The following is a 12,929-nucleotide window of genomic DNA, read 5'->3' as shown; positions in this document are numbered from 1 at the left end:
AACCTGTGGCGAGGAGGAGAAGTGGCGATGTAGCGCGCGCCGCGGCGCACGGCCTCTTTTATGGCCGCCGCCGCCGCTCGGGCGTTATCGCAACGCCTTGCGATAACGCGATAAGAACCGCTAGCAGCGGCTAAGGGTAAACCGGTGGCGAGGAGGAGAAGGGAGGGGGTGGCGAGGAGGAGGAAGGGCGCGCCGCGGCGGCGCCCAGGGGTGGCGCCTAAAGTGTACTAAATCAAACAAGAAAACTTTCGCCGAACAAGCAAATGAAGTTATACTGGCATCTTCGAGAATTTTAACAGATAATTTTAGAGCCTCGAGCAAATACCTCACAAGGCAATGAAGACCTATTCAATTTTTGTTTTTTTTTCACTTCGTTTCGTTTTGTTACTGGGATACCAGTAATAGGACTGTGGTGTTGACGAGCCTAGTGAAGCTTTTCGCTTCAAAACTAAAACGTAGTACCATGGGGTGACCCATGTATACTAACGTGTAATGCATAATTTGAAAGGAGAAAACAGGCAAGCAAAAATTAGGTGTCTACGCTCTTTTAAGATACGTGCTGTTTTCTGTATGAATCCATTAGGGTTGTCAGTCACGCAGCCACGATTTTTATTTTTCAGGGGTGCCTGATCTAAATTCTTCTACGTAGGGGGGTGGGAGGGCTTCAGGCCCCCTCCTTGGAAGCGTGCCTAATGGTGGAGCAGCGTTTGGTATTGCACACTGTGATCAGGAATTTATGGAACAGTCCTATTACTGGTATCCCAGTAACAAAATGAAACGAAGTGAAAAAAACAAAAACTGAATAGGTCTTCATTGCCTTGTGAGGTATTTGCTCAAGGCTCTAAAATTATCTGTTAAAATTCTCGAAGATGCCAGTATAACTTCATTTGCTTGTTCAGCAAAAGTTTTCTTGTTTGATTTAGGACACTTTCTGTCACTGACTTATACAGCGTGGCAGAATTAGTCGGTATATGGAGCTCCATACTGTAGTAGAAACTCAATCTACGTTTGATTGATAGTTTCCTTTGCACTGTACAGTAGTTTGAGCAGTATCAGATGCCTGTACTGATAAGAGGACTGTACTGCTAAGGATGTAAAACTCGCTGCATCGTCCGGCTCCCACCAACTATTTACCAGCCTCTATCTTCAGTGTACCAGTGCGCACATGCAGATGCCTACGTCTGTGCACGTGCGTTCTGCAAGTGAAAAAGCCTTCTGGGTGCGAGTGAAAGAAATCAGAAATCACAAGAGGCAGTGGTGCCATAAAAATCACTTGTATTTCATCTAGAGGAGACATCCTGTCAGTCGAGCTCATGAACTTAATTTTTTGGTGCCATTCAGGTTCGAATCATTGTAATCCAGCACTGTCATATTCTGCGCTCACTTAAAGGGATACTGAAGCAAAATCTGAAAATTGAACAAAAAGGCTGAATATAGATTCTCGGAATGTGATTACACCGAAATCTAGTCGTCACTGTGCATATTTTTCAGCCGCTGGTTTTATTTTCGATGTTTCATGAGCGCGCGCCAAGCCCTCCCGCTCGGCGCGAGGTGGAAAGTGTGACGTCATGGCACCCTCCCGCGGCGACAAACATGGCGGCGCCCTTCGATGCATGAAACGTCGCTTCGGACTGGTTGCATCGTTGTTACTGGCTGCTTCAGCGCGTTCACTGGCCATAAATGGGCCACCAGTCTTTCGCTTCATCTCCTGTTGCACATAAGAAAACTTACGAGTAATAAATTTGCTTTATTTTTTATTTAGAGTGACGATTCTGCCCCCTTTAGGCTAGGAGGGATGTCGGTTTGTTGACAACAATGCTTCCCCTCCTAACCACCGGATGGCGCCACTAGTCTGAACATCGTCGCGCTTCTGTTTTAAAAGCGAGAATGCTAGAAATGGCACAAGGTCAGGAAAAAGTACCTGCATTTAGCGGACGTAAGCGTGCACATGGTTATGGTATGCAGACAGCATCGATTAACATTTTGACATATCTGTGTACGCCGTGAGCAGACGACAGACATGGAAAAGCCGCGAGTAGCGATGGCAATCGTGCTTCTGCGGGAACGGTGGGCGCGCGGGTGTTATGACGTCTAGTCGCAGCTTCCACAGGCGGCCGGCCGCCAGGTGCAACGATACGGCAATAAATCGCGAAAAAAAGCGTGTTATCCGCCTTTTTCGCTAAAATGCTTGTCATATTTATCAATTTTAGCAGTCAAGTTCTTGTTTCCATGCAAAAGAGCAGCTCCAAAAGTTTGGTTCAGTATCCATTTAAGTGTGCTTGGAAACAAGTGAATGGTTGTTTCAGCTTAACCCTTCAATGCCCATATTAGGCAGAAATCGAAGCAACAAATTATTGCCTCCATATATGTTAGCTAATGTACCCACATTCAAAAGCAATACCAAAATTTTGTTAGGGCTGCTAAGGTTTGAGAAATCAGAATGTTACCAAACAGCAGCAGTTATCAGTTGGCCCATTTTACGGAGTTAGTCCGAGTTGTGTGAAACACCAAATCAGAGGGCCCCGCCGCGGTGGCTCAGTGGTTACGGCGCTCGGCTGCTGACTCGAAAGACGCGGGTTCGATCCCGGCCGCGGCAGCCGAATTTCGATGAAGGTGAAATTCTAGTGGCCCGTGTGCTGTGCGATGTCAGTGCACGTTAAAGAACCCCAGGTGGTCGAAATTTCCGGAGCCCTTCACTACTGCCTCCCTCATAGCCTGAGTCGCTTTGGGACGTTAAACCCCAATAAACCAACCAACCAATCAGAGGCCACTAAACGACTGGAAGGCCTGGACACAGTCAACCTTTTTTTTATCCAACAAATGTCTTCCAGTTTTCCCATAGCATGTCAGAAAATGAGACTGGGAAGCTGCCTAGAAGCCACACACTCGTCCTCCCTTTGTCATCATGCAGTTTGCGCAGAGTGATGCCAAACATTCTGGCGCTAAAGCACTGTCTGTTGGGGACGTTTTTATATCAGTCATTGTATTCAACCTGCATGCAGTAATGAATACATCGCAGGCAATCGGCATCTCTGAAATGCACTGCACTGGGCAATAAAGGGTTGAAGGTTCATACTTGCAATGAGTGAGTCTTGTGGGTGCAGAGTCTACTGTACCTTGCATGATGTTCGTGCTCTCACCACCGCTACCCCACACTTGCAGGTCCGCAAGATTGCCAGTCGCGTGTGCCAAAGTGAGACCCAAATCAAGCGCATCTCGGAGGGCCGGTACTGCATCGGAGGCCGTATCTACTTTGTTCGGGTGAGGATGCCTTTTCTTCGTGCCACACGAGGAATTTTTCAAAGTTTGAAGTTATTATTTTGTAATCAGAGCAGTCGCAGCAAAGTGTTTGCATGCATGTGTGTGTGTTTTCTTACCTTGAAGCTGGTTGAAATTCACTGCAGTATATACCATAAAAACCGGAATATAGGTCGAACTTTTTTTCAAAAAACCATGGCAAAAAGTTGACCCCTGTCTTATATACTGGTCATTGGTGGAAAAACTACGGAAGTCTTGCAACAATGGGTGGCTGAAGTCACCACCCTCCATCACCATCGCCATCAGCAGCAGCGCGGTATGGCGACGTTGTGGCACCGCTAATTTGCGTTTCCGTTGTCACAAAGTTATTTTGGTTTGTGGCTGGGTGTTGTCGGCGTGGAAATCTCTCCCCGCAGAGATGGTGTGCAAGCCTTTTAGAAAATGCAGCATAAGCAATGCGCTGGACGGCACAGAGGATGATGCTCTATGGAATGTGGGCGGCGAGAAGCAATATTCATTCGACTCGAGTTTGGACGACTCTGATGACTCGGAGTAACGCTTGCACACTTTGTGGCCTTCTTTGTACTGTACACCCGGACAATTCTTTAACAGTATCGTGTGACCATTGCCTCGCATGTTTGTCAGCACCTTATCACGGAGCAGCGAAAGAAGCGAGAGTAAGTGCATCTGTACACAAGTGCGTATCTCGCTTGTTTCGCCACTCAGCGCCATTAATAAGGCACTGACAAGCACGTGGGTCAATGGTTGCGTGATACTGTTAAAGGATTGGCCGGGTGTACATATGAGCAGTATCTAAATGAAAATAAATACTGTCATCATTGCGTAGCTGGTTGAATCGCATTTGTTTCAAAGTAAGGGTGTCTTTCGGCATCTTTGCGGTTGAAAAAGATTTTTTTCATTTTTATAATTGGTTAGTTTGGAGGTCGACCTATATTCCAGTCCAACCTATATTCCGGTTTTTGCGGTAGTCCTGGGTGCAATTTTACAGGACTGTGCGCCAGGGGAAAATTTCTCAATGGCCTGGCACTCTAGTGCACTGTAAAGCATGGTAGCACTAGGGAACATGAATGCTTCATCTCCTGGAGTGAATGTCAGCTGGCTGGGTAGCCATGCAATAGGGGATATTCAAAATTCCGCAAGTGCGCTTTCCCGCATAACAATGTTGCCCCAAACAAGATGGCTGACCATCCGTTTCCAGCTGAAACAAAGCAAGAAAGACTGGTTTTTTGTTTGATTCTTCCAAAATACGTTTCTTACATTCTATCCACACCTTTAGCAGCTGTCCTGTAGCCCACGTAGTTCCTTTATAGCGAAGTCGGCCATCTTGTTTGGGGCAACATTATTATGCGGGAAAGTGCACTTGCGGAATTTTGAATATCCCCTATTCAGCAATAGGTTTTTTTTTCATCCCACTAACTGTTTTTTTTCAACTTATTTAAAATGAATCCCACATGGGCATTAGTTTCAAACCAACATTCTGCGAACGTGTCATTACAACAATTTTAGAAACATCAAAGAACAAAATAAAGTTGCTCCTGACTCAACTGTGTGAGACTAAAAGCAGCACATGCACCGCAGAAGTGTACATCTAAATAGAAGAAAGCGGGGTATATTTACAGCAGTAGCCGCATGAAAGACATTCTCTTGGGTAAGCAGCAGCAACATCCATTTGTGTTGGCTGATAGGCCTTGCATTTTCTTGCTGCCCTATGAGAACATTATCCAAATTAGCAAGATGCGTCGTTACTTTTCGTCTCATGGGAAGTTAAAAAATTTGACAGTTTTTAAACAGTAAAACGTGTGTTCTTAATCAAGGTTTAATGTCTCGAATGTAATGTCTCTTTTGGTGGGAAGAATGAAGCTTAATACAAAAGGAAAAAAATGAATGTTTCATGGAAGTCACAAATACTGCTTGCTTGCGCCTCGTTTTAAATTGTAAATGCTCGTTTAGAACAAGCATTTTACTAACTATATCTTTTTGTTTTCTTTGTTCATTGGTACAGCGTAGTTGGTGAATTCTGTGTGAGCAGTGTGCCTATTCAAATTTGTAAATTTATTTTCTAGCTTTACTCGCATCAAATTAAAAGCTTCTCTCACCAGAGCATTGAAGAGTTTTCTCATGGGCTGAAGATGGACACAGCCACAATGTTTTGTGGAAGTGGGCCTTCTGTTTGTCAAAGGGCAGCTCGAAAGGTTTCTTGAGATTCACTTATTTTGCGGAAACTTGTACTTTAGGCACTCTTCAAAGGTCTCCTTCTTTGGGTATTTTCTATTAATTTTTTTTTCTTTTCTTTATTTCAAAGTACACATGTAATTACATAAAGACACTCAAGGATCCTTAGCCAGAGGCTAGTCGTGGATCCCAAAATGAATACAAATACGTCTACTGAAGATTCAGGAGAAAAAAAAAACATACTTATTTGTCGGTGTAAAATGAAACAGTTGCAATGCAAAATACAATACAAAATACAGACTGAAACACTATCGCATGACATACATATAGCCAAAGAAAAAATAAATGTCATTCTACATTCAGACTGCCACCTTCAATAGATTAGTAGTATTATGCCACGCCACAGACGCATATAGTAGTGTCGCTTCACTGAGACGCTTCTGTTTGAAGGAAAAAATTCTTCAATGCTCTAAATGTATTAGGTGAAGATATGACTGAGCATGGGATAGCATTCCAATGTTTTGCTCGTTTAAAAAAAAAAAAAAGTTCTATTGGAACCGAGATGGGGAATCCAAGAGATAACGTGATCATGAGCTCAGAGTGCCTAAAAATCTTCTGAAGTTTCCTTTAAGGGCTTAAGCTAAGAAGAAGGAGGTGTTGCCTGGTCCTGTTTTAGAGAAATGGAAAAAAGATTTTTGCCAACAGTTATGCTCACTGGGTCTTCTCCCGTTTTTTCTTTTTCATGTTTGCATGTTGGCTTCGCCGCAAAATGAGCCTGAAAGCAGGGAAGCCTGGTATCCAGGCAGAACTTTTTTTTTCGGGTCTGATGGTGAAGCCTGTAGTCTTTGTTGGCTTTGCCGCATAATAAGTCTTGAAGCTGTGAAGCCTGCTTTCCAGGCAGAAATTTTTTTTTTTTTGGGGGGGGGGTCTGAAGGTGAAGTTGGTTGAGACTTTCGAGTGTGTGGCCGTGAACCGGCCTCCTGCCATTGCAGCAGTGTGTCAGCAGTGTTTTGTTTTATTTTTGTATACAGCCATTCTTTTCGGGTCGATATTAATGAACAAATGATCAAAATAGCCACAGTTTCTTCTGCTTAAATTTCATACTTTGCAAATCATTTAGTACTGTTCTACACTACCTTATGTATTGCTTTAAATTGGAGAAAACACTGCAGTTTGCCGTAAAGTCGTTCTACATGACATCTTTTTTGGAAAAGCGTCGCCACGGTGGCTCAGTGGTTATTGTACTCGGCTGCTGACCCGAATGACGCAGGTTCGATCCTGGCTGCGGCGGTCGAATTTCGATGTAGGCAAAATTCTGTAGGCCTGTATATTGTGCGAGGCCCTTCACTAGGGCATCCTTCATAGTGTCAGTCGCTTTGGGACATTAAACCCCCATAAACCGTCTTTCTTAGAAAATATCCTGCGGCAAAGGCCTTCGCTAAGTTAGTGTAATGTTTTGGGGGAAATGTCCCAAAATGGCGCAGGTTTCATTCAAGGTTGTAATTACTCGTGAGCATCCACTTTAGCGAAGCTGTAAGGCCACAGAGGAAAGCTACACAGTCAGTTAAGGATCTTCGCATTAGAAGGAAAATTCGTCCAGGTCTGCCAGGGCAGGCACTCTACCAGGTAAGCTGCCACTGAGTGCACTATCCAGGATGGCGCAGTAGTTAGCAGAGTGAGGCCGAACTGATCACCAATTCTTGCTTTGCTGCTTCTCCTTTTCGGAAAAGGATGAAATATTTTATTGGTCAGCATTTGGAAGTTGGTGCACCCCCGAAAATTCTAAAGGACTTCTGAAATTTTTAAAGTAGGCCCACCCAGAAAATTGGGTTTGATTAGCATGGATGAGTGGGTGGATTTGTGGGGATTTGTAGGTGGAATACTACAGATTAATGGGGATTAGTTGGTGAAGCTGGGTTAGTGGGTCACATTAGTATAAGCGCATGGGATAACCCAGTGGAGGGTGCTCAAACATTCTAGTCCTCAGATTTTCAAATTCAGTGGTTCTGATGGCATTGCAACTCTCTCGACCAATAAGGGATTTTAGTTACAGAGGGAGTTCAGCTTAAGTGAAGGACAACGCAGCGAGCTATGGAAAGAAAAATGATAGGTGTAACGTTAAGAGATCGGAAGTGGACGGATTAGGTGAGAGAACAAACGCGGGTTAAAGGGAAACTGCAAAGGTTTTAGAAATCAACGAGCTTAAGAGGGTCGAATGTGTGAAACTTGCAGGTAAAGCATGCGAAGTCTTTTTGGGGTAGCACTTGAAATAGTGAAGCAATCGCCGATTAAAATCTGGACGCCCTTCAAGCTTCTCTGCAGCGCACAACGCCAAGTGGGGGGCGCATTATGACGTCATCGAAGGTATCGGTACATTTCCAACGTGCAAGCGCCTGCTTTGAAGGAAAAAAACCAACGTCACCGAAGGCGAGCTCTGCCGAGAGTTTGGCAGCGTCTAACGAGTCAGGGTAGGGTGTGGCTGACGACAGCGGTAATTTGAAGTCATACCTCCCGTGACGTCACGCTGAGTTTCTCCGCACTCCTCCCGTGCATTGAGGAGAAGCGCAAAATTCATCGTCGATTACGTCACTATTTTAAATGCTAGTGCAAAAACACTCGGCATGCTTTACCTACGGTCTATATAGATTTGAATCCTTGAATATCGCGAAATTCTAAAAAAAATGCTGCGGTTGCCCTTTAATGACATCCTAGTTTAAATCAAGAGGAAGAAGTGGGCTTGGGCAGGGCATGTAATGCGAAGGCAAGATAACCGCTGGTCCTTAAGGGTAACGGAGTGGATTCCAAGAGAAAGCAAACGTAGCAGGGGACGGCAGAAAGTTAGGTGGGCGGATGAGATAAAGAAGTTTGCGGGGACATGGTGGCCACAACTGGCGAAGGACAGGGTTAACTGGAAAGACATGGGAGAGGCCTTTGCCCTGCAGTGGGCGTAGTCAGGCTGATGATGATGATGAGTTACAGAGAAAGCTGAATGTTATTGCATTTAATAAACACGAAGTCAAAATACTGTGAGCTTACAGGAGCACATTTTTTTTTCTCCACAACTTTCCGTTAGCTGCTCAAGGAGAAGCACGTCATGATCCGTGTGGGTGGTGGCTGGGACACCCTGGAGCACTTCCTGTCGCGCCACGACACTTGCAACGTGATCCTCCTGAACCGGCGCTCGTCGTCCACCTCGGAGGACGGCTCGCACTCGCCCTCATCCCCATCGCCGTGCTCCCTGCTTGGCGGCACCCCGTCGCCCCTGGGCTCAAACGCGGGGGGCAATGCCTCGCATGCTGGCATGGGCCTCTCCAGGCCCAGGTATCGGAGCCCGGCGTCCAGCGTCTCTCTTAGTGCCATCAGCTCGCTTTCCAAGCAAGTGGGGTAGTAGCAGGTCGGAGTGCAGTGTTTTGCATTACCTTTTTCGCGGGTGGTTATTATCACTTCGGAGTAGCGTTGTTGCATTGCGAGCAGCCTCTTGTCGTTGCATTGTTTCCCCGCGGCCCTAGGGCGAACCATAGAGCCTAACATGACCACACGAAACAAACACCATCTGTCGAGCTAGTTGGTTGTGATCCATATGTATGAGCAGCGCGAACACAAAACAGGAAGAAGAAGGAGAAGATATATCACAGAGCGCTGAACTTCCAACTTTTATTTGAACTAAATTGAACCCGCACTTTTATGCACATACCAGGTAAAAGCCTACCAGGGGGAGTGATCAGGGCACGTGATCGAACTGGGACCCACACGATGTACAGGGCATCAAAAGATAACAAGAATCATACTGTACAATGAGGTCCATGAAGCACGAATGACATGCGGGAAAGAAAGGGAAATGGGAAAAAACAGGGTTGAGTATGCGTGAATGACAAAAAAGATGGGAAAAATGAAAAAAAAAAAGGGTTGAAGGCGCGAATTTTGCTAAAAGCATAAGGAGGCAAGAAGACGGTGGAAAGGTTAGCGATACGAAGGATGGGCGCCAACAATTAACACGGCTGGAAAGAAAATGCAACATGTTAAGTGTGCCTCTAAAAACCAGGTAAAATCAGATAAAACCAGAGAGAAAGGTGATTTCTTGTTCAGAAGTTTAATCCTCTGTACTATCATCTTCTCTTTGCTGTTTTGTGTTCGCGCTGCTGATACATATGAAACAAATGCAGGAGTGACTATATGCGAGCATTAACTTACGACTGATTTGCACTCAGGAAAAAGAAATGAGAATTTAGGTGCAAGGCATCAAGACATCTGGGAAAGGAGCACGACAGCCATACAGAATAGATGCGATTCATCTCACAATGCAGGAGCACCAGAGGAGCTTTCATTTCACAGTTTCGCAGCTTGTGCCATTACAGGTCTCATTTTGAAAAAGACAGCCTTTCTTCAATGCAGAAACTAACTTTTCTCTTGCTCATGGTAAATTTTTTGCAATTAGTTTGAGCCACGTGGGAAAGCGTGCATGATAACAAGCATCACGATGCAGAAGCATACCAAGCAGTTTCGCCTTGTCAGGATAATTTCCTGAGTGTAGCTTTTGTGCATATCTTACCTGAAAGTCAGCACTTGCCCATGTTGTTCAGTTTCCATGCTTATTTCATTACAGTAAGGAGCTCAGTTAATGGAATGCCATTTACCTAAGCAAACAAATGATGAAAGAAGGGCTTTTGAAAGGAGCTAAATCGTTTATCACTGCATATCTTCCCCTGGGTCACGGCAGTTAGAAGATAGGTTAAAGGTGATTCTTTATCCAGTGTTTTCGATGTAACGTGGCTGCCAGCGGACAAGTGCACAATCCCAGACAACGTGTTTTTAGTTTGTCAGAATTTTCTTCTCTAACTTCATTGCACAGTAAAGTTAGATACCAGAAGATTTCCTCAGAATTTTTTTATGATGGTTTGGCTGGTGGTGCAATTCTTGTAGAGGGTAGAATGAGAGGTTGCATAGTTCACCAGTGACCTCTACGTTTGAATCTCATTACATGAAGTCATTAACAGGTACACCTGATCGCTTTTTAATTCACTTTACTGATTCTCATTTTAGCGTTTTAACCTTTAAGGTATAAGAATTTAAGAAAAGCTGGGACTGCAAAAGATCAAAAAAGACCATTCATTGTCACATGAAGGAGAAATACCAAGGAATCTTTTGCTTTGTTTATTATTATGCTTGGTAAGATTGCACAGCCTCTCAAGGTTTCGAAATTGGCAGCCTAAATGTGCGGCAAAGGACAAACGCAGTGTCATTCCAGCAAAATCTGGCAAGGTCTAAATTCATCAGAACTACATTTCACTGCTTCAGTATCGTAGCAAGCAACATACTTTTGTTTGCATAGAAGGCATAGGCTTCTGGCATCTAATCGTAGTGTATCAAAAGGATTCCATAATTTTTCTCGCATCCTTCATTGCAGTAACAAGGTATCCATGTGGGCTAGTTGGTGTACATCAGGCATAACTTCACCAGTGAAAGCACGAGACACCAGGAGAAGAGCACAGGACAACGCTGGACTAACAACTCTATGTTAGTCCAGCGTTGTCCTGTGTTCTTCTTCTCCTGGTGGCCGCCGCGGTGGCTCAGTGGTTATGGTGCTCGGCTGCTGACCCAAAAGACGTGGGTTCGATCCCGGCCGCGGCGGCTGGAATTTCTTTGGAGGAGAAATTCTAGAGGCCCGTGTACTGTGCGATGTCAGTGCCCGTTAAAGAACCCCAGGTGGTCGAAATTTCCGGAGCCCTTCACTAGGGCGTCTCTCATAGCCTGAGTCGCTTTGGGACGTTAAACCCCATAAACCAAACCAAACCATCTTCTCCTGGTGTCTTGTGCTTTCACTGGTGAAGTTATGGCTTCATTGCAGGGAAGTATTCCTGTGTATGGCTAGCTCTTAATGATGATGTTCATTTTCTGATTTCTTGTACGTTTTTTTTGGCCATTTCATTGTCCTTTTCTTACTATCTATGTTTGTGTTTGGCATTTCATTTGTGTGTTATTGTTTTACTTTTTGCTGCCCCCATCTCCTTATCCTGGAAATCAGTTATTCGGTCACTTTTCCTGTTGCGTTCAGCTTTTTGAAAGCTGGCTAGGTTGTAGCAGCCCAACCTGCCTCTCATTGTGTTGGGGACGAAGTCCCTGCCACTCATCTTTGTTATTTTGTCAAAGGTGCGTATTGTTATTTTAGCCTTGCCACGTTGCTGCATATGAGTGCACTGCACAGTTCAATTCAATTCAATTCAATTTATTTCCCAGAATGTTCTGGTCGGCTGCCTGGGCTAAAAGCTGCGCGTTAACAGCTCGACGAGGCCCAGTCAGCCGTTACAAGGCATGACAGCACACATTAAAAGAATATTCATACACATCGAGAAGCAAATAGTTGGCACATGTATAAAATGATACAAAAGAATATCGTGAATTCAAGTAAATGCAATGCACGTATAAGTATATTAAAACAACACCAAAAATATCAATTCGGCAAGTATCACTAACTTCATGGAAATATGCATACAATCAACTCAATAAATGACAGCAAATCTTGCATACTTTATTAACGCTTTAAATGAAAAATTTGTAAAAACTGAGGAAAATTGGAACTGTTCAGCTAAGAGAAAGAACATCAGGTTACATCATTACAAAATACTGTCGTAGTGTAGCTTTGGTATATTTATTTGTGTGTTTGTATTTGTTCAGAATTGTTTAAGTTGCTAGGTGATTCACTACAAAAGTAACATCAAGTGAATGGTCTGCATTAAATTCATGGGCAGCAATCATAAACAGGCATTCCGTTTTGCTTGAGGATCTTGAATCTGTCGTCACTGCCATATTACCAAATCATAGAATCATGACCTGTGAAAAGCTATCAATGAGCTCCGCAGCTTTAGATTTGTTTCAGTAATGTCAATACAGCACTCTGTAATTCTGTCGACACTGCTATTCTTGTCAGATGCGGTTCAGAAAAAAAAAGTCGCGATTGTTTATTCTAATCAAGGTGTTCAAATATTTTGTTTGGAGCAGTTTCAGCATTAATGTTGGCTAGACTATTGCAAACAGCATGGAGTCCAAAGGTGCTGAGCAATTCACTATGGAAATGAAGACACAGAATAGGTAGCTTCGTACGGACAAGAAAAAAAGAAAGTGTCATGCGACATTTTATACCAGAGCTTTAAGAATTCCTGCTTTTTCGACAGTCGCGCTTAAGCATTCGTCACATCCATAAAACAGAGCGGACGAAAGTTAGGCTTAGCGAAGCAAGTGTGTGGCCAACCCTTGAAGCGGACGGTGACGAGTCTGGTTCTTCGTTACAAAATTTATTGCTCAGGTAGGCAGTAGCTATGTTTCCGCCCCTTCGAATATGCTTTGAATTTGCCCTTTGCTGGAGTGATGCATCAAGTTGTCATGCAGTTGTCAGCTCTCTTAAGGGGGGACGAGGGTTTTAAAAATAACTTTTTTATTTATGCCTAGAATGTCATGAAATTTTGCACACAGATGCATTTTTG

At 44.1% G+C, this 12,929-nt stretch overlaps 1 protein-coding gene across 1 annotated transcript in view; it reads left to right on the top strand.

The window, feature by feature from the left end:
• The window catches only part of LOC149328694 (growth arrest-specific protein 2-like), a 64,965-nt gene extending 54,056 nt beyond the window's left edge, over positions 1–10,909 (top strand). Inside the window, exons 6-7 of the mRNA XM_089559070.1 lie at positions 3,163–3,261; positions 8,525–10,909. Of these exons, the coding sequence (XP_089415196.1) occupies positions 3,163–3,261; positions 8,525–8,839 (414 nt within the window). The 3' untranslated portion in view covers positions 8,840–10,909. The remainder of the gene's footprint in view (positions 1–3,162; positions 3,262–8,524) is intronic.
• The last annotated feature ends 2,020 nt before the right edge of the window (positions 10,910–12,929 follow it).

This window comes from Amblyomma mixtum, chromosome 9 (genome assembly GCF_055824585.1).
Source record: "Amblyomma mixtum isolate Tamu chromosome 9, ASM5582458v1, whole genome shotgun sequence".
NCBI lineage: Eukaryota > Metazoa > Arthropoda > Arachnida > Ixodida > Ixodidae > Amblyomma > Amblyomma mixtum.
This window is presented reverse-complemented; position numbering and strand designations above follow the sequence as displayed.